The sequence below is a fragment of the Ornithorhynchus anatinus genome, chromosome 19 (genome assembly GCF_004115215.2).
Source record: "Ornithorhynchus anatinus isolate Pmale09 chromosome 19, mOrnAna1.pri.v4, whole genome shotgun sequence".
NCBI classification, from domain to species: Eukaryota; Metazoa; Chordata; class Mammalia; order Monotremata; family Ornithorhynchidae; genus Ornithorhynchus; species Ornithorhynchus anatinus.
The window spans coordinates 16295362-16319849 of record NC_041746.1 but is presented as its reverse complement, the minus strand read 5'-3'; the positions used below and the strand labels follow the sequence as shown (position 1 = coordinate 16319849).

The window sequence follows — 24488 nt, the reverse complement described above, 5'->3', positions numbered from 1 at the left end:
GTCACTTCACTTCTCTGTGCCTCAGTTACCTCATCTGGAAAATGGGGTTTGAGACTGTGAGCCCCATCTGGGATAGGGACTGTGTCCAACTCCATCCGGTGTGTATCTACCCCAGTACTTAGTACAGTGACTCCCCTTGAGTCTGTCTATTGCTGTTGTTCTTGTCCGGCTCCCCCGATTAGACCGTAAGGCCGTCATAGGGCAGGGACTGTCTCTATCTGTTACCGATTTGTACATTCCAAGCGCTTAGTACAGTGCTCTGCACATAGTAAGCGCTCCACAGATACTATTGAATGAATGAATGCAGTGTGTGGCACATAGTAAGCACTTAACAAATACCATCATTATTAGTATTATTATTATTCATGGCGAGCGCCAAGAAATCGGTGTCCTGCTTTCACGTCACTCCCCATCTTCCGGACGAGGCAACTGAGGGACAGAAGCGAAGTGACTTGTCCAAGGTCCCCCAGCAGAGACGAGGTGGAGCTGGGATTAGAACGCAGGTCCTCTGATTCCCGGCCCCGTGCTCTTTCCACTTGGCCGCACTCTTTCTAACATCAACCGACACGAATGCGTAGGCAGGTATTGAGAAGCAGCGTGGTTCAGTGGAAAGAACCCGGGCTTGGGAGTCAGAGGTCGTGAGTTCTAATCCCGGCCCTGCCACTTGTCTGCTGTGTGACCTAGGGCAAGTCACTTAACTTCTCGGTGCCTCGGTTACCTCATCTGTAAAAATGGGGATTTAAAAATGTGAGCCCCACGTGGGACAATCTGATTACCCTGTCTCTACCCCAGCGCTTAGAACAGCGCTCTGCCCATAGTAAGCGCTTAACAGGTACCACCATTCTCGGAGGGGTGGGTGAGGAGGAGGCCCAGAGGTAGGTGGGGAGAGAGGCAGCATGGGTTGGAGGAGAAGGGAGAGGCATGAAGTGACAGATAAGAAGGAACGCATCAGGGAGAGATGGGAGACGGACAAGAAAGGATTCTTGGAGGAAAGGTAGACCGAGAAAGGAACGTGGAAAGGAGGAGAAGGTGAGGCGGGGGGAGTGATAACCAATCACTGTTCTTTATTAATTATGGTCATTTTGTTACTCGTCATCGCCAGTCCTCCCACAGGAGTAGGCTTCACGTCCGTCAGCGCTCCCAGTCGGGGGACTCGCTGTCTCTCTTGAAAAGAAGCAGCGTGGCCTAGTGGCTAGAGCACGGGCCTGGAAGTCAGAAGGACCTGGCTTCGGATCCCAGCTCCGCCATCTGTGTGCTGCGTGACCCTGGGCAGGTCGCTTTACTTCTCGGGGCCTCAGTTACCTCATCTGGAAAATGGGGTTGAAGACGGTGAGCCCCGCGTGGGACGGGGACTGTGTCCGACCTGATTTGCTGGTATCCACCCCGGCCCTCAGTGCGGTCCCTGGCACGTAGAGCTTAACGAATACCACAGTAATTATCGTCACGGTTGTTATTATTATTAACGGGGCAGCTTTCGAACCACGTCACCCTTCCGGCTCTCTATCAGATTTGGGTCTTGCCACCAGATGGCAGGAGCAATCAGAGTCAATGCGGCTTAAATGGCAGATGTTTCCCCACTCTGTGGCCCGGAGGCTCTGCTCCGAGCCCCCAACTACTGTAGGGCCCCCGAACCCCAGTTCCTTCCCCCTACCTGCTTCTGTCCCTTCCCACCCCGAGGCCGGAGGCGGCTACTGGACCCAGGCATCTCGCCTTCGCCCCGAGTGGGAGGCCCGGCGGGGGCGGGGGACGTGTCCACCAACTCGATCGTATTGTAATAGCAATAACTGTGGTGTTCGTTAACCGCTTACCGTGTACCGGGTACTGTATTAATTGCCGGGGTGGACACAAGCAGGTCGGGCTGGACACAGTCCCTGTCCCACGAGGGACTCACGCTTTCAATCCCCATTTGATCGATGAGGTAACTGAAGCCCTGAGAAGCGAAGTGGCTTGCCCAAGGTCACACAGCCGACAAGTGGCAGAGCTGGGATTAGAACCCACGTCCTTCTGACTTCCAGGCTCTATCCACTAGGCGACACTGCTTCCCATTTACGTGTCCATTTTCTCCTATCCTCTCTTCCCCCTCCTTTGCTCTCTTTCCTCCCGTTTCTCTTTGTCCACTTCCCTCTCATCTTTATCTTTTCCCCTTTCCTCTCTCCCTTTCTCTTTCCTTCCGTCCCACTCCCTCTCTTTTTCTGCTTCCAGCCACTCTGTACACAGATTGGCCTAAGAAGAGCAGAAATCCGGGCACCTTAGGCTCGGTCAGGAAAACCCTCTTTCGCTCCGCCTAGCAGAAGGATGGTAAAAACTCAGAAATATTGCCAATCCAAGGAGACCAGATGCAACTGTGCTAAGGTGACCGTCATTCTTGGGACCTCAGGAAGGTCAAAAATAAAATCAAAAATAGGGGAAAAAAAATCAGAAGCTGAGGAAGTCAAAGAAGAAAAGAGCTAGATAAGGCGAGAGAAACGGGGGGGAAAGGATGTTCTGAAACAGATCGAGAAAAAGAGTGAAGACACCGAGGAAGAAAAAGGCAGAGATCGAGGTCAAGGGAAAAGGGAAGAAAAGACTGAAGAAACCCTATACTCTCCCAAGTACTTATACAGGGCTCTGCATATAGTAAGTGCTCAATGAATAGTGTTGATTGCTGAACAACTGTGCTTACTATTCTATTTATAATTCTATTTATAATGATGCTACTAATGCCAGTTTACTTGTTTTGATGTCTATCTCCCCCACTTCTAGACTTTGAGCCCATTGTGGGCTGGGATTGTCTCTATTTGTTGCTGAATTGTACTTCCCAAGCACTTAGTACAGTGCTCTGCACACAGTAAGCGCTCAATAAATACGATTGAATGAATGAATGACCACAAGCTCCACGAGAGCCCAGCCCCTCCATTATCCGTACACGATCCTTGCTTCCCATATTCATTAAGTGCCTGTGGGCAGGGAATGTGTCTTTATTGTTCTGTCGTACTCTCCCAAGTGCTTAGTACAATGTTCTGCACACAGTAAGCCCTCAATAAATACGATTGAATGAATGAACAATAAACAGACACGTTGCCTGCCTACAGCGAGCTTACAGTCTATGATCTAGTCACCCTTATGTGACGGAGGAGACATTGACATGCGGAGGAAAAACTTCATGGGCCCGTGGGATTAGAATGTTAAACAACGAGGCTCTCTTAAGGACAAGATCAGATGACCTCTTGATGGTCTTGAACTATTAAATACAAAATATAAACTAAAATGAGCTATAAAATGCCAATATTTGGCCCATCCAGTATGGACAATACCAATTTTTCCCCTCCCCCATTTTGTTTTTTAGTGTACTGGCTGGTTATAACGGTACCATCTTTGCCTATGGACAGACCGGCAGCGGCAAGACGTTCACCATCACCGGAGGAGCGGAACGTTTCAGCGACAGAGGCATCATACCAAGGACGCTGTCTTTTATCTTCCAGGAATTAGACAAAGTACACGACTCTAATTTCATTTTACATCGGAGTAATCAAGGGGAGTTCGCCTAGCACTGAGAGAAAAGATATTGCTAATGATAGTAGAGTAATGGATTATATAGCATGTGGGAGAGTATCATAAAGAAGTATCATAGAGAAGCAGCATAGCTCAGTGGAAAGAGCACGGGCTTGGGAGTCAGAGGTCATGGGTTTGAATCCCGGCTCTGCCACCTGTCAGCTGTGTGACTGTGGGCAAGTCACTTCACTTCTCTGTGCCTCAGTTACCTCATCTGTAAAGTGGGATTAAGACTGTGACCCTCACGTGGGACAACCTGATTACCCTGTCTCTCCCCCAGCGCTCAGAACAGTGTTCTGCACATAGTAAGCGCTTAACAAATACCAACATTATTATTATTATTATTATAAAACTGAGTTGGAGAGAGAGGTTCCCTGCCCACAATGAGCTCCCCATCTGGAGGGACAGACGGGCATTACTATAGAGTGCTTTGCATACAGTAAGCCCTCAATAAATGTGATTGAATGAATGAATAAATGTTAGAGGTATGTACATAAGTGTTGTGGGGGTGAATTCATTCAGTCATATTTATTGAGTGCTTACTGTGTGCAGAACACTGTACTAAGTGCTTGGAAAGTACAGTCAAGCAATAAATGTCAAGTGCCTACAGAGTAAAGACCTGGGTATGAAAACAGAATTGACCTCCCTCTCATAGTTAAATAATTGGAGTCCAAGGAAAGAGAAGTGTTTGCTTATGATCCCAAAGTTAAAGTATAAGAAAATGAAAGCACAAACTCATAGCATCCAGCCCAGGATTTTGTTGCTAGCAGTGGTATCAGAAGATGCTCAGGTGAATGGTGTAATCCTCGTTCATCTTGGCGTCCAACAACAAGTTTAGGGATGAATCTTCCAACTTTTCCTTTCCTTTTTCCTTTCCTTTTTCCTCTCTCCTTTCCTTTTTCCTCTCCTCTCCTTTTTCCTCTCCTCTCCTTTTTCCTCTCCTCTCCTTTTTCCTCTCCTCTCCTTTTTCCTCTCCTTTTTCCTCTCCTTTTTCCTTTCCTTTTCCTTTCCTCTTTCCTTTCCTTTCCTTCTCTCTAATATCTTCTTTAGCTGAACAGTGGACCTCTCCTTTGTGAATTTAATCAATTCCCTCTTAAATCTATTGATCTTTTCTGTCTGTACAACTTCCTGGGGCAATGAATTCTATATACCTACTCCCTGTGAAAGTGAAAACGATTTCCCTTGGGTTTGTTTTGAACCTATTCCCTTCCAAACTTCAAGAGGAGCCCCGTAGCCTGGGAGTCATGGAATTTGGACATCTGTTTCCCTGTCAACCTTACTTTCTCCAGACTCAGAAGTCCGAATGTTTCTAGCCTTATCCTCGTACAGAAGTTGTTCGTCTCTCTAACCATCTTGGTTGCCCGCTTGTGAGCCTTCTCCCACTCTATCATATCTTTCCTAAGATACAGGAGTCACAAGAGCAGACCATTCTGGGCTGAAACATAGTTTTAAATTGCATCAGGAATCTATTTTTAAGCTCAGTTTTCGCTCTTGGAAATCAAAGGATTTGACCCAGGGTTAGATCAACCCAGAATCCCATCTGCACCCACACAGAAATAGAGCCGGGATTAGAACCCAGGTGTTTCTGACTCCCAGGCCCGTGCTCTATCCTCTAAGCCAAGCTGATTGATTGGGAGCCTGCCCAGAGATGGATATATTTACCACTAAAAAGAATTGCAAGAATTGTTACCAAGCACAAGGACCACCAATATCATCAAAATTGTCTGGATCAAGAGATTTTTCTAGGCATTTCTTCTGCTACCCTTCATCTTGCAATTTTTTATAGAGTTTAAGTACTGGCTGTGAGGCAAGCATTGTTCTAAACTCTGGGGTAGGTACAAGTTAATCAGGTTGGATACAGTCCCTATCCCACATTTGGCTTAGAGTCTTACAATGTGAGAATAGACTAAACCCAGAGTTCGGACCTTCAGGGTGAGAGAATATAGACCCTATCTAGAACAGCGGTATTTCATTTCCTTTACACCTCAGTTCCCTTTGAATTGATTTTTGATTTAGTCTGTCTCGTGTCAACACAGAGGCAGACCTGAAGGGAATGATGATATGACACGGCATCGAGTTTCAGATTCAAGTGAAGGGCCACAGATCTATTGAAGGGGCCTTTATCCTTTGTGTGTACAAGACCTGAAGTACAAGCACAGTGCAGGTGATATCTCTATTTAGTAATTTTCTGGCCAATGCCTACACAAAGTTGACCACACTTTCTGATTTGGACCACGATCTTCCACCCACACCCTGCTCCATTTTTGTACGCCGGCCTGGGCAGTTATAAAAAAAAAAATATGCAATTTTCCCAAAATTGAGACTGTGACACTCTCCTGGCTTAAATAGCCCAGTCTACCTGGCCCCTGACCTGCAACTCTTGTAGCTAATTTTAAGTAACTGGAGTTCTGGGGCTTGGTAAGCAAACACCCAGCACACGCTCAGAAAAGTGGCTAAAAAGTGTGCCGGTTTTTAACACAGATAATACGGTGTCTCTACGTATATGCCATTCTTAGCATCAAATATGAAGGTAAGTCATGAAGAATGAGTTCCTAGAATGCATTCATTCCACGAGAGCCGTCGCCACAGACTTTTGTGTGGGACTGTGAGGAAACGAAATGACAGAGAGTAGTTGAGAAGCTGCCCTTTGGTGAGGTGAGGTAAGGCATATTATAAGCAGAGCATTCAGGAAAGACATTGGGAAGCAGTGGGGCCTAGTGGATAGAGCGCGAGCCTGGAAGTCAGAAGGACCTGGGTTCTATTCTCAGCTCTGCTGCTTGTCTATGTGATCTTGGGCAAGTCGCTTCACTTCTCCGTACCTCAGTTCCCTCAACCTTAAAATGGGGATTAAGACCGTGAGCCCCATGTGGAACAGGGACTGTGTCCATCCTGACTACCTTGTATGTACCCCAGTGCTTAGAAGAGGGCTTGGCACATAGTAAGCGCTTCACAAATACAATTAAAAAAACAAAAACCAGACACAGAGACAGCATGGAATCTTCAGTGATAAATTTGTTGCGCTCTCTGAAAGCCTGAACTTCTATTTATAGTTGTTTTTTATTTCCTTTTCCAATCAGGACAGCAGCAAAATGTACACCACCCACATTTCCTATTTGGAAATCTACAATGAATGTGGTTTTGATCTGTTGGATCCAAGACATGAAACCTCCTCGTTGGAAGATTTGCCGTGAGTAGGAGACAATAACGAATCAGAAAATAATTACGTTCAGATGCTAAAATGTGTTGTTTTCTTTGAAACTTCGCATGCTTCTGGTCTCATCGTGATTAGTATCACTGGTTTTAGGGTTGGGTTTTTTTTTTTTTTTTCTGTAATGAACTAACATTGTGGAAGCCACTGGAGTTAGGGCTAAAATTGATTTTCCTAAGAATTGGCCTTTTGGAGCCAGCACAAAAGAGAGAAGCAAGTAAGGTCCATTCTCACCAAAGGTGAATGTCGAGAAGATGAAGGAAATACAACAGCGGAACTTACGTATGGTATTAGCAACGCGAAACCCTGAAGTCATTATGATTTGCATATAGTGTATGAGGGGGAAAAAGTGTAGGCGAAAGAAAGATGAAAACTTTGCCAAAATGTCTAAACTCCAGAGTTGAAAAATTATTTCAGCCTTTTCGCTAATTGTTTTATAATTCAAAGTTACATGAAGAGGATAAATGAAGGCAGTTAGTCCTTCCAAAGTATATCATTAGTGGAGTAAGACCTCCTATCAAAAACACTTACGTATTATTTCCGTAATGCTTGCTTGAGTCTAAAAAATTAGTTTTTGGTAAATCATTGAAAAGGCAATCTATCCTAAGTCTTTCTGAATAAGATGGTCCATTTTTATAGACTAGATTATTAGTAGGGACTCCAAAATCATTTATTTAGCAGTATGCACATAGTAGAATGAAAAAACCACCTGCTATTTGTTCAGTCAAACAATCAGTCAACCAAACAATGATGTTTATTGATCGGTTACTGTGCGCAGGGTACATCCTTCTAAGAGCTTGGGAGAGTTCAAAACAAATGAAGTGGTAGACTCGCCAATGCTTTGGGGAGGAATCAGAGAGATTCGTGACCCTTCATACCGTTTTTATATACTTTTAAAAATGAATACTCTTTTGTTTTTGTTTTTCATGGTATTTGCTCATCCCTTAATATGTGCCAGACTCTATTCTAAACATAGTGTAATCAGGTGGGACACAGACCTTGTCCCACATGGGTCTCACAGACTTAATCCCCGTTTTACAGATGAGGTCACGGAGGCACAGAGAAGGTCCCACAGGAGACAAGTGGCAAGGTCCTTCTGACTCCCAGGCCCGGGTTCTATCTGCTAGACCACACTGCTTCTCTACCCACCCTGAAAGGAGTCCAGATCAGTGTAATCCATGTTATCGATAATGAAAACTAGGAGTGGAGCATCTTCTCAACCTTGGCCAGGAACCGAGGCACTGTATAGGCTATTTCTCCCAAAGGGGTGTCACTGTCGATCTGTGACCTCTGGACATTTGATATCCACCCCCCTCCCCAGCACTTACATACATATCTTTAAATAATATAGTCTATATAACTTACATATTCATATTAATGTCCGTCTCCCCCTCTGTACTGCAAACTCGTTATGGGCGGGGAACCGGTCTAATTCTTTTATATTGCACTCACAAGTGTTCTGCACCTAGTAAGCGCTTAATAAATAAGATTGACCGATATGCGATAGGGGCAGCGTCGACCTAATTAACTTGTATCTACCCTGGCGCTTCGAACAATGTTCGACCCGATAATAAGCTCTTAACGAAGAGTACGTGACCTAGAGCCTTTTTTTGTGGAAGTTCTATTTTAGGTTCCAATTGCTGATTATAGTATGGAAACATCCTGTATATATTAACTAATTTAACTTGTATCTACCCCAGCACTTGGAACAATGTTCGACCCAATAATAAGCTCTTAACAAATACCATAAAAATCAAAAAAACAATGCTCCTTCATGAAATGGAGTTGCTTTCAAAATAGTTGCAAAAACAATCCACTGAATATAGAGATGGAAATCATAAGGGGCCAAAGCGCCTCTTAAAAAGTAACAGAAAGTCACTATGTATAATATATATATATAGGTATATATATATATATAGGTATATATAGGATGTTTCCATTCTATAATCAGCAATTGAAACAAAAAATAGATCTTGACCAAAAAAAGGCTTTAGGTCATGTACTATATAGAGTTGGAATCTAAGTATGTTTCAGGATAGCAAGTGAGCGTAACTGCTGACCTCCAATCCTAAGGAAAATAACTGCCTTGCTTTAAGTTACACTTCTAATCCGGTATTCTAGTGGTGTCCTAACCATTGGTTTTAAGCCCTCTAAATCTACCTGACTTTCCCATCCCTCTCAACAACAGTGCCATCCTCCTGGTCCCCTTACGCCTACTCAGTCGATCAGTCAATCGTGCGGACTCTTGCCCAGTGTCCTACAGCAGGCGTGTGGAAGAGTTGGGATTAGAACCCAGATCCTTCTGACTTGTAGGCCTGTCTGTATCTGCAGCATGGCTCAGTGGAAAAGAGCCTAGGCTTTGGAGTCGGAGGTCATGGGTTCGACTCCCGGCTCTGCCACTTGTCAGCTGGGTGACTGTGGGCAAGTCACCTAACTTCTCTGTGCCTCAGTTCCCTCATCTGTAAAATGGGGATTAACCGTGAGCCTCACGTGGGACAACCTGATGAACCTGTATCTCCCCCGGCGCTTAGAACAGTGCTCGGCACATAGTAAGCGCTTAACAAATACCAACATTATTATTATCTGCTAGACCATGCTTGTTCTCGAAAGCCTTTAAGCAATGGCTTTCAAAGATCAGGATTCCAACGATCAAGATCAAATTCAGAGACGGGCCCTGTTATGAGTCAACGAATTGGGGCAGCAAGGAACTCTCTTTAGCTGCACCCAGTGAGGAGTTAGGTTTTGGTTATATATCCGTCGTATCTACCTCAGTGCTTAAAACAGTGCTTGACACATAGTAAGCGCTTAACAAATGCCGTTATTTTCTGATGTCGGTGATTTTAAAGGATCATTTCCTGGACTGGCAAATGTGGACATGTAGAGAGAATACATAGAAACCATTCAAAAATTGGAAAAATCCTGAGGGTAAAGATGTGCTAGTTCAAGAGGCACAAAGTGTCTATGAAACGCCACGTGGCTCAAGTGTCTGGACATGTGTGGGCCAGATGGAGCTGGAATTTTTATACTTTTTTTTATTTTTTGGTTTTTAAGTGCATACTATGTACCAGGCATTGTACCAAGCACTGTGATAGCCACAAGCTAACCAGCTTGGACTCAGTCCAATGTCCCACAATGAGGCTTACGGTCCTAGAGAAGCAGTGTGGCCTAATGGAAAGAGCATGGGCCGGGGAGTCAGAGGTCGTGGGTTACAATCCCAGCTCTGCCACGCGTCTGCTGTGTGAACTTGGGCAAGTCACTTCACTTCTCTGTGCCTCCATTACTTCATCTGTAAAATGGGGATCAAGATTGTGAGCCCTGTGAGTGATTAGTTTGCTGGCTTTTTTAGCCCCAGAAGCCCAAAGATTTACTCCCAGTCCTATCATCATTCAAGGCCTCCCCCAAAAGAATTGTTTAATGATTCCATGGCCATCTAAGGCACCCGGAAACAACTCCAAATGAAATAATACGAATGTGCCGATGAAAGAACAAAAGCTAAATAGCTGAATGAGTTTTTAATTTATATGCAAGGGACTGTATACAGCCAGATTAACTTGTATCTACCCGACTACTTAGAACGATGCTTGACACATAGTAAGCCCTTAATGAATACCATTTATATATATATATATATATATATATATATATCTGCATTCATTCAACTATATTTATTGAGCACTTACTGTGTACAGATCACTCGGAAGAATACGATACAACAATAAACAGATAGTTCCCTGCCCACAATGAGCTTACAGTCTAGAGAGGGAGACAGACATTAATACAGAGTTATAATTTCTAATGTATAGTTTGTAGCTATGTACGTAAGTGCTGTGGAGTTGAGGGTGGGACGACCCACCGAGAGGACAGTGCCCTTTCCTCCTTCCTCTCTTCACCTCACTCCCCCATCCCTCGCCCAAGACGAATGTTCTGGGTGCCGTAATTTGGCTGTGACGGTAATAGGAGAAAGACATCGTGCAAGCACGTTTGGTGGGGCAAGTAGTAGTTCAAATCAGAGGGTTGAGAAAGGATCTGGGCCTGCCCCACTGCAACGAGAAGAGGAGATGTCTTCTCATCTCCATTAGGTGTGGAATAAGTTCCCTAAAAGCCTGTCTTTTTTGGTTCTGGTACATCCTCCCTTCCCCACGTGGTAGGAAGGCTTTATTGGTGGGTTGTCTTTACTCCTCTTCTAATGGACCAGGCAGAATCCTCCCAGTCATACACAGGCTTAAGTCCCTCAATTTCTCCACCTGGCCAGATGTTCTCCTTGCCCAGCTAGATCCTCTCATCCTAAAATGATCTCCGCTAATGTGATCTATCACTTGGGAATGGGAGATGGTACCAGAAGCCATAGTCATTCCAAAGACAACAGGAAAGTTACCACGTAGAACATTCTGGGTTTTTGGGGGAGGGCGGGGAGCCGTGGGGAGAGGTGGAGAGGTTCTTTCTCCATCGACCGCTCCTGCCATTGCAAGAGGGACTTTAGCTGGTAGAGGACGTCTTGGCCGACGCGACTTTGCATGCCTTCCCCTCTATTAGAAAAAGAGGCTACAGATTCCAACTACTTAGCCAAATGGAAAAGATTCTTTGTTTATAGAGAAAACAAAAATCTTGCTTCTTCTCGATCTTTTTGCAGTTGGAGCATTTTTACCAGAGATTTTCCACGTAGGTGTCCAAGACAGGACTACCAGCGTCTGTTTTCTTAGAATTTAAAGTTTAGAAAGTTGCTGTAGGAAAAGCTATCGGCCCATTAGACCGATCTTTTCCAAAAGGAACGAAGAAATCGTCCCTGGGATTACGCTGTGGGGGATTGAAGTGTTCTTCAGGTTGTTCAGATAAAAATCTCTTTTAAGTCCATGGAGGCTTGAGAAATTTTATTCCTTCTTTGGCAATTTTAAAAGAAATCCAGAAGTAGAAGACTGAGCATGCAGTAAATAGTGATTTTGCAGTCCTTTAAAAAAAAAAAAAAAAAAAAGCTGGTGGACTGACATTTTTTTTTCTCCTGACTTAAAAAAATGGCAATACCAGCAGTGCAGTTTTTAACATCCATTTACTGATGCACTGTTTTGTTTTTTCATGGTATTAGTTAAGCACTTATTATGTGTCAAGCACTGTTCAAAGTGCTGGGACTCAGTCTAACTAGGGTGAACAGATATTAATTCCCCATTTTACAGCTGAGGAAACTGGGGCATAAAGACGTTAAGCGACTTGCCCAAAGTCACACAGCAAGCAATTGGCAGAGCCGGAATTAGAACCCAGGAATTAGAACTCTGCCTCCCAAGACCGTGCTCTTTCCACTCTACCATGCTGCTTCTCCCAGCCAGTCTTTATTGACCTCCTTAAATCAGAAAACCTGCTGGAGCAACAGAGAATGTGGCACCGCAAGATGTGTAGGATAGAGTTTGATGTCCAGTCTTCAATAAGACCCTGATTGTCCCCCAAACTGTTGAGAGAGGAAGAGAGGGGAGTCAAATGGGCAAGGTATAATAATAATCCTAGTTATTAAGCGCTTACTATGTGCCAGGCACTGTACTAAAAGCGTGGCTCGGTGGAAAGAGCCTGGGCTTCGGAATCAGAGGTCATGGGATCGACTCCCGGCTCTGCCACTTGTCAGCTGTGTGACTGTGGGCGAGTCACTTCGCTTCTCTGTGCCTCAGTTACCTCATCTGTAAAATGGGGATTAACTGTGAGCCTCACGTGGGACAACCTGATGACCCTGTATCTCCCCCAGCGCTTAGAACAGTGCTCTGCACATAGTAAGCGCTTAACAAATACCAACATTATTAAAACACTGGGTGGGTACCCGCAAGCAGGGTTGGACATAGTCCCTGTCCCTGACTCACGTGTTTGGGTCAAGGGGACCTCACTTCATTCTACCGAAAAAGGGCACCCTTCATGGCCTTAGTTCAGGGATTCATTTAGTCTTAATTTAAATGATCATCTAAACTGTAAACTCGTGGCGGGCACGTAACGTGTCTACCTACTCTGTTGTATTGCGCTCTCCCATGCACTTAGTACGGTGCTCCGCACACAGTAAGGGCTCAGTAGATATGACTGATTGGTTGATTGATCAAATCTACTGAAATAGAAGATGATAGGTGATGGAAATAGAAGTGGTATTTAGGTGGCCCTGTAGGATTTTCAGATGGAATAAAGATTTTGGAGGCTAATTGATGTTTGAAAACTATTTGCCAAGTTGCATTGTGAATTTGTTGGACTGGGGTCCAGATTATTTTAGGGGATATTAGAAAGACTCTAATTGTAGTCTATGGTAAGGATCCCTTCTAAACTGTGAACCCGCTATGGGCAGGGATTGTCTCTATTTGTTGCTGAATTGTACTTGCCAAACGCCTAGTACGGTGCTCTGCACACAGTAAGCGCTCAATACGTGTGATTGAATGAATGATCAGTTCACTTTGTATGCAGGAGAAGAAATGTCTTTTCTTTTGTCTTAGAGAGTTTCAAGATGATTTCTCTCTCAAAAAGTAGGTGGAGCAGTTATTTTATGTTTATTCAAGTCCACTTCCTTATCCAGCTATCAAGATATGTCTTGATATTTTTTTTTTTTCTGAAAGGATCCATTTCCTTCAATCAGTGGTTTTATTATTAGTAGTGGTATGTGTTTAGCACTTATGGACAGGCACTGTACTGAGCGCTGGGGTAGGTACAAGTTAATTAGGTGGACACAGTCCATGTCCCACATGGGGCTCACACTCTTGATGCCCAGTTTACAGAGGAGGTAACTGAGGCACAGAGAAGTTAAGTGACTTGTCCAAAGTCACTCAGCAGACAAGTCGAGGAGCCAGAATTAGAACCCATGGCCTTCTGACTCCGAAGCTCGAGCCCAGCCACTAGGCGATACTGCTTCCAGGCTGGTGCTTACTGTGGGCAGAGCACTGTTCTAGGCACTTAACTTCCTTAGTAGTTCCTAAGTACTACAAAATCTTTGATATCTGTTTGGGATTTACTTTCTCTAATGGTAATATAGTCCTCTGTTGCATCATTTCTAGGAAGGTGAAAATGTGTATTTTGTAGGTCTTCCAGAAATTCATTATATGGGGAGATAGTGACCAAAGACTTTTAAATATGGGAAATTTTTCATTGGGAATAGGGGACTGAGACCTAAGAATTCATTGAGTTCTGTTGGATACCTTCTACTGATAAAATACCTTACAACCTCCTTGATCATTTCAGTGAAGCTAATCTTTTTTTGAAATGTAACCACAGTAGCTCTGTCTCTCACATGTTCCTTATTTGTTTTCTAGGAAGGTGACAATATTGGAAGATTCCGATCAGAACATTCACCTGAAAAATCTCTCTCTCCATCAGGCAACGAGTGAGGAGGAAGCTTTGAATCTTCTCTTCCTCGGAGATACCAATAGAATCATTTCAGAGGTAAGTGATAAGTGAATGATATGTGTACGTGAAGGTGACTACCGTCTCCATCCATCAATCATATTTATTGGGCACTCGTCACCATCTCCACCTCTTCACAAAGGGCCCTGGAAGGCAGAGGGTTTACTTCATTTTGCCATTTTCCTTTGAATTACAAGTATCCTGCCTCAGTAGTCAGCGGTGTTTATTGAGAGCTTACTGTGCGTAGATCACTGTACTAAGCGCTGAGGCCTAGACTGTACAGTGTGAGTGCTCTCGGTGTAGAACTGTTTGGATCCGGACTCCTAGCGTTTAGCCAAAACACAACTAATCAGAAACAGAGAGAGAGCAGAGGACCCCTCAACTCGCTGTTTTCAACTGTACTTTTGACTAGTCCGTATCTCTCAGGCCCTAGCCCTTTGGACTCCTGATCATTTTCAGAAGCATAATAATGCAGTTCCCATAATATGCTATACGGTTGAGGTAATGACAAATTTCTGAATTCGGAAAAGGCTGCCAGATATCTCTTTGGGATTCTATGAAGTGGTTGTTTCAAAATATTGTTTTTTAGTAAATTTCGATTCCTTGGAATGTTTTATTCAAAATTCCCCCCCAAAAAGTACATGGCTTGGTTTATAACCTGTCAGAATACAATTTATCAGTTAGGAGCTTTCTGGGATAAAAAGAACATACCAACTTCACATTTACACGGAGACAAATTCAGAAGCTACTATGGTAACCAGAAAACATCTGCAAAACAAAGTCTGAATACGCGGTACACAAAGTGAAGTTAACTTTATTTTCAGTGTCTTCAGCTGGGGCCGACATTTTAAGGAAAAAAGTTTAAGGAAACTTTAAGGAAAAAAAACTCCCTCCCCATTCCCAACAGACGGACATTCACCCCACATTCAAAGTCCTGTCGAAGGCACATCTTCTCTAGGAGACCTTCCCCAACTAAGCTTAATTCTGTCTCTCCCACTCCCTTCTACTTAACCCTCGTACTTCCATTTGTACCCTTCATTCACCCCACCCTCACCCCCCCCCCCAGCACTTGTGTACATATGAATAATTTATTTGTATTAATGTCTGGCTCCTCCTCTAGACTGTAAATTTGCTGTGGGCAGGGAATACGTCTACCAACTCTGTCATATTAAGTTCAGCTTTATCCTTTGCTTGTTCATTCGAAACTTGGAAATAATTTCTAAGTTCTACACATTCCTTCATACAATATAATGTATTTTCTACCTCACGTTTTTTAGTCTGACTCTTGAGCTCCCACAATTTATGTATGTGAGACTACATGGATTTATGTGGAAGGTATCATCTCTGCCTGACCTCTTTGGATATAATCAAAATATCCGATTGAATTCTGTGTATGGTTTTGCCTACAAAGTACTCTTTGAGGGGCTATAATCAGCTACCTAATTTAGGATTCGGTTATGAAGGGAGTATTCATTGATCCACACATATTTGACGGCTGAAACTTACACTTTCGTCAGCTGAGTAATCTTTTTATGGCATTTGCCATCTTTTATAAATTGCTAATTAACTCACCGGCTATTCATTCCACCGGCCGGAAATCACCTCTTGAAATCGGGAGTGTGAGATGGGATATTGGCCTAATTATCCTCGAGTCCCCGCTCCTGCCTCTTTCCCCGACTCCTGAGGCCTCGTGAATGAGCTCTTGTTCCCTCCTCTGACTCAGCAGGTCCAAAATGGATGCCAAAACGGGGGCCGAAGGGGAGGGCCCGAGAGAGGAGGAGGGGGCAGAGCGGAGGATCTCTGCTGGGGCAGCGTGAATCACTACTGGCTCTAAGGGGAGCCAGGATGGAAATTAGGGTGTTTCCTTCCTGGCTTCCAGGGTGAGAAATTGCTAAACTGGATCTCGCCATCCTGAGGGAAAGCTTTTTGTTCCTTGGGTCAGAGAGTCAGGCCATTTTCATCCTGCGATAATCTTTCCGTTCGGAGCGTGTAAGTGGACCCGAAAGCGTCTAGGTGATGCCAGTAAATCGTACGGAAGATTCTTGACCACGGGTAGTGAAAGGTGTGTGACGTTCCTTCTTCAACTGGACCTGAGGCAGAAGTCTCTGGAAAGGGAGCTTTGATTTGGGGATACGAACACAAGTAATACATTCAGAAGCGTACGATAAAAAGCCATAACCTTTCCCGATATGCCTCCATTTCATTTCAAAATTCCCAAATATGGTGTCTTTAAGTTAGATCAGTATCTCTGAAATACTAAAGGCAACAAAGAAACCCTGTGTGCGGTTTAGTCTCATAAAGGCAAAATCTAACTTAATAATATAGATGGAGGACATGGTTTTATGGTTCCATTGTTGAAATTTGGAAGACAGTAACACATTGTATGGTGCTGTCTCTTGAAAAATTTGGACGACCTGAGGGATAAACCACAGGATTTTGGCAGTGTAGCAATGTACTATCTCAATGGAAAAACAAAATTTTTAAATGTTTAAAGATGAAGATCCAATTTGACTTCCATTTTAAGGTTTCTCCTCCGGTGTGAAGTTTCAGTTGTTTCACTCTACGGCGTCACTGCGTTGGGTTCAAGTTGGCATCTTAGTGATCTGATAATACTATCCTTTTAACGTCCCTGTTGCTGAGTTAGAAATCCTCCCCATCCTCCAAGAGAATATCTGGTTGATAGTGGGCGAATTAGGGATTCAAAATCCTGATCCAAATTGGGCCCCAGAATTTTGGCCCATAGAGGACTTTAGGGCTTCTTTTCTTAAAATGGCATTTGTTAAGCGCTTACTATGTGCCGGGCACTGAACTAAGCGCCGGGATACACCAAGCTAGTCAGGTTGGACCACAGTCCATGTCTCACATGGGGCTCCCAGGCTTAACCCCCATTTTACAGATGAGGTAATTGAGACACAGAGAAGTGAAGTGACTTGCTCAAAGTCACACTGCAGACAAATGGCAGAGCCAGGATTAGAACCCAGGTCCTTCTGAGTTCCGGAACCGGGCTCTGTCCAGTAGACCACACTGCTTCTCTTCTTGCGATCGATCTGGTAATCCAGCCCCCGTCATAAATAGCCCAATATCACCTCCCCTCTGTATGCTACACCCGATCTCCTGCATCTGTTAACCTGCTGCTGCTGTTTTCCAGTGCTTCACTGGGATGTATGCCACATCATCAGTTGTAATTTGAGGTTTATACCACACTGGGCTCAGGTTGTTCAGTCTTCTCCTGGCCCAAGTCCCAAATCACTTGATTTTCCAAATTCAGCATGAGATCCCAAGTTGCTCTCAGCTTAGGTGTCTTAGAACGGCCGTGCCAAGTGGCAATGGTAAGTCATCTCCACTTTTGATAGGGTCAGAGGAACGGTTAGATGGACTAGAATTTGATAGCAAGTGGTCAGTCCAGTGCCAGCTGGGAAGGATGAGAGAAGACGGAAGTAGGGGTGGGATGCGTTTGGGGATCTCAGTCTGGTGGTTCCGGTTTTGTCAGGAGAGAAGTTGGCAAGGTTATCGGGAGCAAGAAATGGCGTGGGGAGGCACGAGAGGCTTCAGGAGGAGGAATGGTCTGGGATAGTTGGTTCAGACCGTGGCCATGGGAGTCACTAATGGAGGAGAAATAGCGGTGCTGAGCTGAGAAGTGGGCAAAGTTCTAGCAAGGAAGGATGAATTGGGATTGGCCAGAGTCAGTGTGGTGTCTGGACTTCCTCCAACAGCAGAATGTAGCACAAGCAGAGGAAATATCCTGTAGCGGTCCTGGATCGAATGATCAATTGGTAAGGAGCGTGGCCTAGTGGAAAGTGCATGGGCCTAGTAATCAGAGGACCTGGGTTCTGATCCTGGCTCCGCCACTTTTCTGCTGTAATTTCATTTATTTATATTCATGTCCATCTCCCCCTTTTAAACTGAAAGCTCACTGGTCAGGGAATGTGTCTGTTAGACTGTTATATTGTACTCTCCCAAGTGCTTAGTACAGTGCTCTGCACACAGTAAGCGATCAATAAATATGATTGCCTGACTGCTGTGTGGCCTTGGACAAGTCACTTCACTTCTCTGGGCCTCAGTCCCCTCATCTGTAAAATGGGGATTAAGACCATGAGCTCCAAGTGGGGCATGGACTGTGTCCAATCGGATTAGCTTGTATCGACCCCAGTGCTTAGTATGGTGCCTGGAACATGGTAAGCGCTTAACAAATAGCACGTAATTAAAAAAATAAGGATTGGTGGAGTGAGAGTCGTAGAGGGACGGTAGGGTGAAGGAATTCAGTTTGATGGAGAGGGCAGTATTGAGGGTGTGGATGGGTGCGTCGAGAGGGGAGGTTGATCAGAGTGTCCGAGTGAGGCACGGCATAAGCAGAGGTGATCGAGGAGGGGGTCTAAAAATGGGTGGGCGGGCTCTGTTGAAAGGACGGAACTGTTTGGGGAGGAGGTGGTTAGGAGGGTGTGGTCAGAGAGAGAATGGTCATTCAGAGAAGGAGAGGTTTATAGGAGGGAAAACGGCTGGGGATGATGAGATCTAGTGTGATTCCAAATGGGCACGGGTTTGAGGTGGGATGCAGTTGGAGATCTGTACCATTGAGGAGGGAGAGGAAGCAAGTGACTGGGGGGCCATTGGGACCACCCACGAGGATATCAAAGTCCTTGAGGTCAATGTAGGTGAGGAGAAGGAGAGAGGAGGGAGGAAAAAGGTATCAAAATTGCTCAGGAAAGCAGAGGAGGGACCGGGGAGCAATAGGTGACAGCAGCCGCTGACTGTAGTGGATGGTAGAGGTGGATGATCTGGGCTCCAAAGAATGCAAATGGGTGAGATGACACGAAAGTGGCTCCGGGTGGCGAGAAGTAGTTCCGTTTCTTCCCCTATCTCCCCAAGTCGGGGGGACAGAGAAAGTGAAGCCCTGTTAGGAGAGAGAATCAGGGGAAAGTGTTGTCTTGGGCGATCCAGATTCTCTGTGATAGCGAGGAGGAGCAGCGACCAGGTTAGGAAAAGGTCAAGGGCGAAGGAGAGTTGTCCACAGCAGGGTTGTGGCACTGGGGGCTGGGGAGTGATTGGCCTTCGGTATGTGGATGGGTTGGATTGGCATGTACTGATGGAAAGCGGCGCTGGGGATGCGAGATCTGGGGCAGTGGGGAGTGAGAACAAGGAGGTGCTGAGCAGAAAGTGGAAATTCAAAGACTCAAGATTTGGGGCCTTGGTCCCGAGTGACCGCAGCTTCCAGATCCAACCCCGATTCTCAGTGGCTATAGTTGCCAGACCTGGTCCTGAGGGGCCACAGCGGCTAGACACCGGTCCTGAGTGACCGCGGTGTCCACATCCTCGTCCCCAGTGACTGCTGCCTCCGGACCGTGGTCCTCGATGAGCGCGACTTGCAGACTCCGGTCCTGAGTTGCTTTAGTTTCTGGAGCTTGATCCTGAGTGACTGCAGCTTTCGGGCCCTGGCCCTGAGTGACTACGGTTTCTGGACCCTTGGCCTGAGCGACCACAGCTTCGGCCCCTGGCCCTGAGTGACTGCTGTTTCCAAACCCTGGTCCCGCCGCGACCGGAACCTCCTGACCCTGGCCCCGAAATGACCATAGCCTCCCAACCCTGGTTCTGAGAGGTCCAGGGTCCGGAGGTCAGAATGACCACAGCCTCCAAACCCTGGTCCTGGATGACTGCAGTTTCCAGACCCGGGTCCTGAGTGACCCTCGTCCGAAGAGGGTTGAGCTTCCCAACGTTTTAAAAGCTGGGAAGGTACCTTCCAGTGACGACCCCTTTCGAGATGTGCCTGTTATTTCCGAGTGCCACAGAGTATTTGACGGATCACTCCAGCTTACTGGGTCTGATACCTGAACGTCTTCAGTGTTGGCAGATAGTAAGTGCTTAACAGATGCCACCATTATTATTATTATTAGAGTCTTATAGTTTATGATATCCTAGGCCTTCTGGAAAGCGTTACTTCTCTCCGAAGCCTCCCATTTGTAACATACATATGGTCTGTAAATACCGTACGCGGTAGCTTCTAGCAGTTTTAAGCCTGACCTTTTTCTTTTTTTTCCAAAGAAATTTGAGTTGATATGACTTGTGCCGTCGTGCTCTACAAGCCCCCAAAACACACAAGCTGCCAGCAGATCTTTCTAAGTGAGTCGTGCGACCCTCTGTAAATGGAGAGGTTTTTTTTCCACTTAGGAGCTCTCTGCCTAGTAACACATGTCAAACATGGAAAGGGAATAGTGACCTTATTGTTTCAATTCTAATGCCGCTAGCCACTATCTCCTTGTGTGGTATGGAAACGAGTGGAGGGATCGGAGAGAATTGTGGTTGTAATTAACCTTCTGTAATCGGATTCCTTTTAACCGTTCGATGTCTTAGAGCGTCTTCTTTCTTGCAGACAAAAATCGTGCATATCATCGAGTCTGGCCGTATTCCTCAGGATTCTGAATCCGTTAGCCACTGGAGTTCGGCTCTAACATTTAATAATAATAATGATGATGATGGTATTTGTTAAATGCTTACTATGTGCCAAGCCCTGTTCTAAGCGCTGGGGTAGATACAAGATATTCAGGTTGTCCCACGTGGGGCTCACAGTCTTAATCCCCATTTTATAGAGGAGATGACTGAGGCACGGAGAAGTTAAGTGACTTACCCAAAGTCACACAGCTGGCGAGTGGCAGAAAATGCTAGGTAGTTGCCTTGGGGCCTTGGGATAGATTTGTTCAATAATAATAATTGTGATATCTAATAATAATGTTGGTATTTGTTAAGCGCTTACTATGTACAGAGCACCGTTCTAAGCGCTGGGATAGATACAGGGTGATCAGGTCGTCCCACGTGGGGCTCACTGTTTTTTAATCCCCATTTTCCAGATGAGGTAACTGAGGCACAGAGGAGTTAGGTGACCTGCCCACAGTCCCACAGCTGACAAGTGGCAGAGCCGGGATTCGAACCCATGACCTCTGACTCCCAAGCCCGGGCTCTTTCCACTGAGCCACGCTGCTTCTCTGTTAAGCACTTACGATGTACCAAACATCTTACTAAGCACTGGGGAGGATACAGTTTAATCAGGATGACCCAATCCCTGTCCCACATGGGCTTCACAGTTAAAGTGGGAAAGGGTACAGGTATTGAATCCCCATTTTACAGATGTGGACACTGATGCCCAGAGTAGGGAAGTGACTTTTTGTGTGTGTGGTATTTATTAAGCCAGGCACTATGTGCCAGGCACTGTTCTAAGTGGCGGGGTGGATACCAGCAAATCATGTTGGATACAGTCCCCGTTTCCATATGGGGCCCACAATCTTAATTCCCTATTTACGGATGAGGTAAGTGGGGCCCCAGCAGTTAAGTGACTCGCCCTAGGTCACACAGCAGACAGTGTGGCAGAGCTGGGACTAGAACCCAGATCCTCCTGACTCCAAGGCCCGCGTTCCATCCACGAGGCGGTGCTGCTTCTCGTTTCAATTTGAGTCCCGTCAGAGAGGTCTGACTGTCAGCTGGTTTGCAGTCATGATTCTAGGTGTCCCTGCCTGAACAGATGTTGAAGTTCTTAGTGTCCTCCGGGATGGAAAGGGCTAATGGTCTCTGTTTCCTCCAAATGATGAGGACTGAGACTTGCCCCAAGCCTCATACATTATGCTCTCAGTGGATCGGTCAGCCAGGTTGACCGGACTTGGCCATTGGTCTAACATTTAGGTCTTGACCCGTAGATTATTCAGTCACAACTCCGCTACCGACTTCCACTGATCACTCGCTGGACTGGATTAGGCATTTTTTGAAGGTATTTCTGATCCTTGCCTCCTTGTGAGTGTTCATTTTATGTACATAAATGGGATCATTTACTTCAATGCTCCAGAGGCATTCTAGATCCCCAAACTGAGTAACTATGGCAAAAACTTTGGAAATTTAAGTAAATCTGTCAGCAGTCTTTTTGTTGTTGTCCTGTGACCCAAAGCCTATTTTCAGCCACTTGAGCTAGATTTTTCCAGAGCCGTAGCTTTCCACCCTGTCATGGTAAAACCTCCCACAATTACTGCTGTGGAATTCTAGATTGCTCATTTATGTTCAGACTCATTTATACTTGTGCCTGAGAGTTAAAGCCCTATTATGGAAGCCCTAATATTGCCAGGCAGGGAGTAAGTAAAATGTTCTTGAAGAAAATACAGGGTGTTTGGGGTCCGAATTTTCCAGATTATGCCTTCTCCTCCACTTCACGGAGGACTGTCACGGTCCTCCGCGGAGGGCGCCTTAAGGTGTAGTTACAATCCTTTATTCCCGCTCCTTGAGTAGGCGCAGTATAACCAAACCTCAAAAAACACGGCGGAGTTGGAGAAAGTATGTGGCCGAAGGCAGGAGACAGGCCAACTCAGGGATGCCACAGTCAGGAAAGGGTTTTTGAGCAAGATCTTCGGGCTAAAAATCTACAAGCTGAGTTGAAAATAGCTCTGATGCTCGAGACTGTAAGTTTGTTGTGGGCAGGGACTGTGTCCGTTCATTGTTATTTTGTACTCTCCCAAGAGCTTAGTATGGTGCTTTGCGCACAGTAAGTGCTCAATTAATACGACTGAATGAATGCTACAACCGTGAACTGGGAAACAGTTTACAATGTGGGCACAGTGGGAAAAGTGTTTTGCTGAAGCAACCCTCTTTTTCCAAGGAAATTGATGACCAGAAACAGAATCAATTAATGATATTTATTGAGCACTTACTATGTACAAAGCACCGTACTGAGCACTTTTTCCGGTATTTGTTAAGCTCTTCCTGTGAGCCAGGTGCTGAACTAAGCACCGGGGTAGAGAGATACGTTGGGCACGGTCCATGTCTCAGATGGGGCTCACAGTGTTAATCCCCATTTTACAGATGAGATAACTGAAGTACAGGGAAGTGAAGTGACTTGCCTAAGGTCATACAACAAACAAGTGGCAGAGCTGGGATTAGAACCCATAACCTTCTGACTCCCAGGCCTGTGCTCTATCCACCGGGCCACGCTGCTTCCCGTCTTTTCATTTCCTTCCCCTCTCAGCTACTGCAGTCATAAGTCCAACAGGGTCATCCTTGGGTGGGGTGAAAATACAGAGAGAATCTACCTTTCTTCCAGGCAAAATAAATCCCTCACCTTTTAATTCATCTTCCAGATCCAAATTTTAACCGCTTTCCATCGAAGATGGAAATCTTTCATCGGGGCACCTCAGCTCTACTCTATTTCTTAGATCAGACAAGTGAGCACTGCAAAGGGCAGGTACTGTTCTCCAAATGTGGCATGACCCTGAATATCTGAATATCTAAGCGGTGGTCCTTTAGTAATTTTGTTAAGCATTTAATATGTGCCAAGAACTGTACTAAGCACCAGGGTGATAATCAAGTAATCAAGATGATCAGGTCCCTTCCGGGCTGTGTTAGGAGGAGGGGGGGAACAGTTACTGAATCTCCATTTTGCAGGTGAGGGAACTGAGGCACAGAGAAGTTAAGTGACTTACCCAAGTTCATCCGGCAGGTAGGTGGTGGAGCTAGGATTAGAACCCAGATCCTCTGACTCCCAGGTCTCCACTCGTTAAACTGGGCCACTGTGCTTCTCATTTATTGATTTTGACAAAAGTCGTGTAGGTAAGATCCTTGTTGGGAACATGGAATTGAGGCTTTTTTATGGTATTCCTTAAGCACATACTAGTTGTCAAGCACTATGGGAAGATAAAATATAATCCCCAAGAACAAAGGTCTGTTTGTTTAAAGTAGCCAACTGTGCATCCATATCTGAAACAAACAAACAAGCAAGCCAACCGACCCAAACAGATAAATCACACTTTTGACACATGCGGACAGCTGAATAGATCGGCTTCTTGATAATCTGGGCCACTGAAGTGGAAATGTGGAGCAACGCATCTGGATTTAAATCTTTTGTCCAAACAAAATGTTGCCATCTTGTGTTTACTGACGTTAAAATAGATTGTGATGCAAATTCTTTTTTCCTCTTTTGAAACAGTTGCTTCAATTTGGGACAAGGAAGAGCTACTTTACGTCAATTGTACAGTGCTCTGCACGTAACAAGCGCTCAATAAATGTCACTGGTGGTTTTTTTTTCAGTGCTTACTGTGTGCAGAGCACTGTATGACGAGTGTGGGAAGGTAGCAAACAGCAGAGTTGGTAGACTTGTTCCTGTGCAAGAGGAGCTGACGATCTAGATGGGGAGGCAGACCTTAAGATAAATTATGGATATGTACATAACTGTTGTGGGGCTGAGGGTGGGATGAATATCAAGTTCATGCATGACATGGAAGGACGGGGAGGGGGGAAGGGGAAAGAAGGGCTTAGTCCGGGAAGGCCTCTTGGAGGAGATGTGATTTTAAAAAGGCTTTGAAGGTGAGGAGAGAGGTGGTCTGTCATATTTATATATCTATATAGATACAGGTATATAAATATGACAGACCACCTA

The 24488-nt window shown here is 45.3% G+C and overlaps 1 protein-coding gene across 5 annotated transcripts in view; it reads left to right on the top strand.

The window, feature by feature from the left end:
• Positions 1-24488, top strand: part of KIF6 (kinesin family member 6) — a 208935-nt gene that overhangs the window by 29509 nt on the left and 154938 nt on the right. For 4 of the 5 annotated variants that reach the window (XM_029046860.2, XM_029046859.2, XM_039914837.1 and 1 more), the window contains exons 4-6: positions 3326-3473; positions 6609-6718; positions 13999-14128. In XM_029046860.2, the coding sequence (XP_028902693.1) occupies positions 3326-3473; positions 6609-6718; positions 13999-14128 (388 nt within the window). Of the gene's footprint in view, positions 1-3325; positions 3474-5605; positions 5696-6608; positions 6719-13998; positions 14129-24488 lie in introns of those variants that run through there. The other variant, XM_029046864.2, reaches the window with a different exon arrangement.